This window comes from Zophobas morio, unplaced genomic scaffold (genome assembly GCF_036711695.1).
Source record: "Zophobas morio isolate AGI-343-1 ecotype UQ-CSIRO unplaced genomic scaffold, CSIRO_AGI_Zmor_V1 ptg000004l, whole genome shotgun sequence".
Taxonomy (NCBI): Eukaryota; Metazoa; Arthropoda; class Insecta; order Coleoptera; family Tenebrionidae; genus Zophobas; species Zophobas morio.
Genome location: NW_026972109.1, coordinates 1,243,354 through 1,248,204, shown reverse-complemented (window position 1 = coordinate 1,248,204; position 4,851 = coordinate 1,243,354). Strand labels below are relative to the sequence as shown.

General features: G+C 34.7%; 1 protein-coding gene across 1 annotated transcript; it reads right to left on the bottom strand.

The window, feature by feature from the left end:
* Window positions 1-1,154: 1,154 nt before the first annotated feature.
* Window positions 1,155-1,903, bottom strand: LOC135133938 (uncharacterized). The gene is made up of 3 exons (XM_064062504.1): window positions 1,804-1,903; window positions 1,557-1,753; window positions 1,155-1,506 (listed from the first exon to the last, which is right to left on the bottom strand). Exons 1-3 carry the CDS (start codon window positions 1,820-1,822, stop codon window positions 1,231-1,233), a joined length of 492 nt encoding a protein of 163 aa, XP_063918574.1. The 5' UTR covers window positions 1,823-1,903; the 3' UTR covers window positions 1,155-1,230.
* Between the last annotated feature and the right edge of the window lie 2,948 nt (window positions 1,904-4,851).

Sequence of the window (4,851 nt, the reverse complement as noted above, 5' to 3'; positions counted from 1 at the left end):
AGGATAACACCGCACTTTATAGCCGAAAGAGAAGAGAAAAATCTCATCTACATTATTTGCATAAACTGCACACAACTCGCGCTGTTTTTGTTGGCACAGCGTCCGGCTATGAATTTCTCTCCCATAGCAGGATCGCGCTGCAAAGCTCAGATATCGCAGTAATAATGAGAATAATCTGACCGAATTAAGAAGTTTTTCAACTCTTTCGTTCCGAGCAAACATTACTCAACATTTTCTAGCCGTTCTTTATTCAAATATGTCTCTGGTAATTGCCGATAAAAACTTTTTTTATATTAACCAATTTCGAAGGCGCCTACTGAATTTTATCGCGAATGACCAATCAATCGCCTTAATGCCCTTTACGAGCAGTTACCAACTTTTACCCCGGCTCGGGCCTAATCGGCACCCCACATGCGTTAACTAGGCGGAAAAATTACAACACTTTCTGTATTTGGAACTAAAGTGATTTCAAGGGTTGAAAATTTTAAAAACTCGGAAAATAGCGCTCCTGTTCCCAACTTCCGGTCAGATTTAATATCGGCGTCACACGCATTAGGTGAGCTGGTAAATTCCGAATACATTGTTACACAATAAATATAAACAAGGATTTATGATGTAATTTAGTTAGCAACTTGTGCAACAAATTTAAAGGGTATAGTTTGAATAATGGCGGCCATACGTTCATATATGGCATAATTTCGCGTCCTGAGGGAAGAGTACATCAAGGCGGCCACTATAAGCTTACCTTCAGTTGTTTGGCTTACGTGCTACCCTCTGGCAGTCTCTTCAATCTCGCCAAAACCGTTGCCCATCATCTCATGAATTTAGGAAATTTTTTAATAAATTTTCGTACGGCGTGTACGTGATGTGTGCGAAAGTAAAGAACTGACGGTCAACTGATTACAAAGGACTAAGACAGAGCCTTTGTATGTCCTGCCAAGTCGAGAACGTCCAAACAGACGTTTACCCATTGTCGTTGTCGTCTCTAACAGCGCTATTAATTAATTATAGCCGAAACAATCTCTGACAAAAGCACAAGTTGTCGCTCACTTAAAGCAAAAAGTTTAAATAAAGTTTTCGATTAAATTACTCACGTTAGAACGCTAATAGTTAAAATAGTTTTAAGTTTTCATATCAAATTTAAACACTCCATAAATAATTGTTATCTTTTATTGATACTACTTAATGGTCAAGAACTTGGATTTTCCCGCTTATCTCCTACACTCTTAATCATTTACATTTTTCATACACAAGTACTTCATAACTTTGGACTTCTCCCGATTCCTTCCAAGGATTTTCCACGTATTTAAAATACGCGTTTCCAATGCCAAAAGAATTGATTTTCCCTATTTGCGTCCCACCTTCGTAACTAATTCTTCCAATGTTGATACTTCCTAATCCATCTTCGTGTCCACCAATTACCCCATGTCTACCACTTAGTCTCACATGCAAATCCTTCGCCGTAGCATGAATCCATTTAAAATCGGGCTGATGGCCGCAAAGAATCTAAAGATAAAAGTGTCGCGATGATAATGGTTGTCGAGTTTTGTGCTTACTTTGATGTGTTCGTTAACGTTCTTCACTCCACAGATGGGTGCATAGAGTTCTTTTGCGTTAGGCCTTATATGGATCACCATCAAACCGAACCCTTTAACATAAGCTTGGCCAATGTAAGCTTTTTGAGAACGACCGTCTTGACCCGCTACTACTGCGTCTTGGGGTATTGCGCCCTTGTACTCGCGCCAGTAGTAATCTAGCACATTGGATTTTTTTATACTAAGTACCAACTAAGTGTGAACTTACCGAATGCGTTGTGGGACATTTTTGGTCTAGTAGTGGTTCTCGCGAAAATATGAAGGAAGACGCGGCTGTTTGACGTTTATATAGTTTAAGTGGGGAACTTTTTTATCTGGATTACAACACGGAAAATACGCAGGTTTGTTGGAGTTATTTAAGATAAACAACTTTTTGTAAGTCATTGATTTAAGTATTGTTTTTGTTTTTTTTTATGCAAGAAAAGTTTAAAAAACTGGAAAAAGAACATACTAGAAACTAATTTAAAAATTCGTTATATTAAAGGCATCATTTCTAAACTGATTCAACATCCCGATTACAATTTGCATTGTTCCCATCAATTTGTACAAAACTTGAGACCGCAAACTTGGGTTTCTAACTCTGATAAACCTCAAAACTCATCTTCTTTTGGCATTTCTACTAACTCTATACAGTTTTTCTATCTAAATGTTCTAAACATCTAGAATTCTAGGCTTTATGAACTGTAATGGTAATGAGTTATGTGATCAGTCTGAAATTGTTGACGCTTTTGGACTTCTTCGATAGTATGTTTATTGATTCGAAACCTATCGAGTACTCTCAGCTCATTTTTAACACTAATTCTAATATTTCTATTCCACCGTGTCAAACTACTGTGGAAGACGTTCTGAAAAATTTAAAAAATCCAAAGATTCTTTCACAATGAGTATTAATGGAACTCGCTCTTTCTTACTTAAAAATTGTGCGTAGATTTAATTTAATAATAAAGAAATCCGTTTTTCCTTCACTTTGGAAGAAGGGTTATAGTTGTACATAGCCATCTTTGCACAACAAGAAACTTAAAACATGGTTAAAATGGTATATTTTTGCAAAGAAATATGGATTTACAAATTTTCCATTTTAAACATGTTTTAAGTTTCATGTTGTGAGAAGAAATCTACATATATTAAAACAAAAAGGGAAAATATAAGCCCGCCCACCCGCCTTGTCTCAATTGTGATGATTTTTTTATTCGTCGTGAACCAACGGGGCTGAACTTAACTGCCAAATACTTATTTCTTTACAAGAAAGTAAAAACATGTTTTTGTTCAAAGAATACTAGTGTATTAAGAAAAAAAAGCAAAATTTATAATAATAATATACATAGTATTCTTTGAACAACACGGTACTCAAAAACATGTTTTTAATATTTCGTAGATTGCCTTAATCTGGTCCGCGTTAGTCCAAATTAGGCAACAGTTTCCTCAGGTAAATTCTTAGTTATATCGTGAAAAATTACTCCACATATCCTCATTTTAAATTCAGTTTTTTTTTTATAACTTTGTAGGCGCGTTTTTGTTAATTGCGTTTTTTTGTAAACTTTTTTTGAGTTTTTTTTGCGTTTTTTGTTCCTTTTATGGTCCATTTTGTCGTCTTTTGTTGTTGTTTTTTTGTAGAATTCTTGTTTTTTTTTTGTAGTATTGTTTTGTTCTTTCTTTTGTTGCATTTTTTTGCTACTTTCTTTGCCTTTTTGACACACTTTTATCGTTTTTATCTGGGATGTTTTTGGCTCAATTTTTGTCACTTTGGTGGTGCCTTTTTCCCGCATTTTTTTCTTATGAATTTTTTTGTCCTCCGTTTTCTCTTTTTTTGTTGCGGTTTTCTATGGACCCCTGGAACTTTTTTTGTGACTTTTTTTTGTCTCTTTTTGTAGTGATTTTTTTTTTTCGCACTTTTTGTAGTCGTTTTTTTTCGTAGATCTTTTTGCTGCATTTTTTGGTCTCTTTCAACGTTTTTTGTCGCCTTTTGTGAAGTTGTGAAATATTTGTAACGTTTCTTTTTTCTTTCTTTTGTCTTATTTTTGTGACTTTTTTGCTTTTGTCGACTCTCTTCTTTCAGTCGAATTTTTGTGTGATATTTTTGGCAACGAATTTAATAATAATAATTTTCAGCTCTGAAAGCAACGTCAGCAGGAACAGCAACTGCAACGGGAACTTCAACGTCAACAAGTTTAAAAATCCCACAAATAGGTAGATCTGGAAACTCTGATGATGCAGCTGGACATAATTCTAACCTCAAATTCACTATTTGATATTTTAAGTATTTTATTGTTGAAAGAAGACACAAAAAATAATCACTCGCCGCCATCTCAGTTTTGATCATTTTTTTTATTCGTCGTGTGAGGAGAGGCGAAGCTTAATTGAAGGTTCTCTATAAAAAATTACCAAGTGAAAAATGTTCTAAGCAGCGTGTTGTTGAAAGAAAACTAAGTATATACATTAAGAAAGAGAAGCAAAATGCTATGCCCCACCCACCCGCCCCAATCTCAATTGTGATTAACTTTTTATTCGTTATGAGACCAGGGGGCGGAGCTTAATTGCAAAGTACAAAATTCTGTACAAGAAATTACCACGTGAAAGAAACATATTTGTGATGATTACCGGATTGTTGAAAATATATTTCCTGTATAATAGAACATTCTGAGAAAAAGTAGGGAAAGAATATTTTTATTCTCTCAAAAATAAGGAAACATCCACACAAGATAAAAAAACGATAAAAATACAACGTTTAGTAATCACAACTTGACTTTTCTGTAAATATGTGGTGTAAATAGGTAGATCTGGAAACTCTGATGACGCAGATAGATATAAATCTAATCTCAAATTCACCACTTGATGTTTGAAATGTTTTATTGTTGAAAGAAGACTGTATTTCATGAAAAAAAAGTCAAAGGATAAGCCCCACCCTCTCACCGCCATCTCAACTGTGACCATTTTTTTTCTTCGTCGTCTGAGGAGAGACGGAGCTTAATTGAAGGTTTCTTTACAAGGAATTACCATGTGAAAAATATTTTAAGTAGCTTATTGTTGAACGAAAACTATATATAGTAAGAAAAAGAACCCAAATACTACGCCCCACCCACCCGCCCCAATCTCAATTGTGATGATTTTTTTATTCGTTGTGAGACCAGGGGGCGGAGCTTAATTGCAACTCAAAAAAATCAATTTTTACTTCACTTTGGAAGAACGGTTATATTTGTTATATATATAGAGGATTTCGATACTTTGCAACTTTGCTAAGATTTTCGAATCAATTTTG

What these genes read in the sequence shown, in the direction of transcription:
- LOC135133938 (XM_064062504.1), bottom strand. An exon ending in ACGTTAACGAACACATCAAA is followed by an intron (nt 1,507 to 1,556) that starts GTAAGCACAAAA and finishes TTTTATCTTTAG; the next exon opens with ATTCTTTGCGGCCATCAGCC.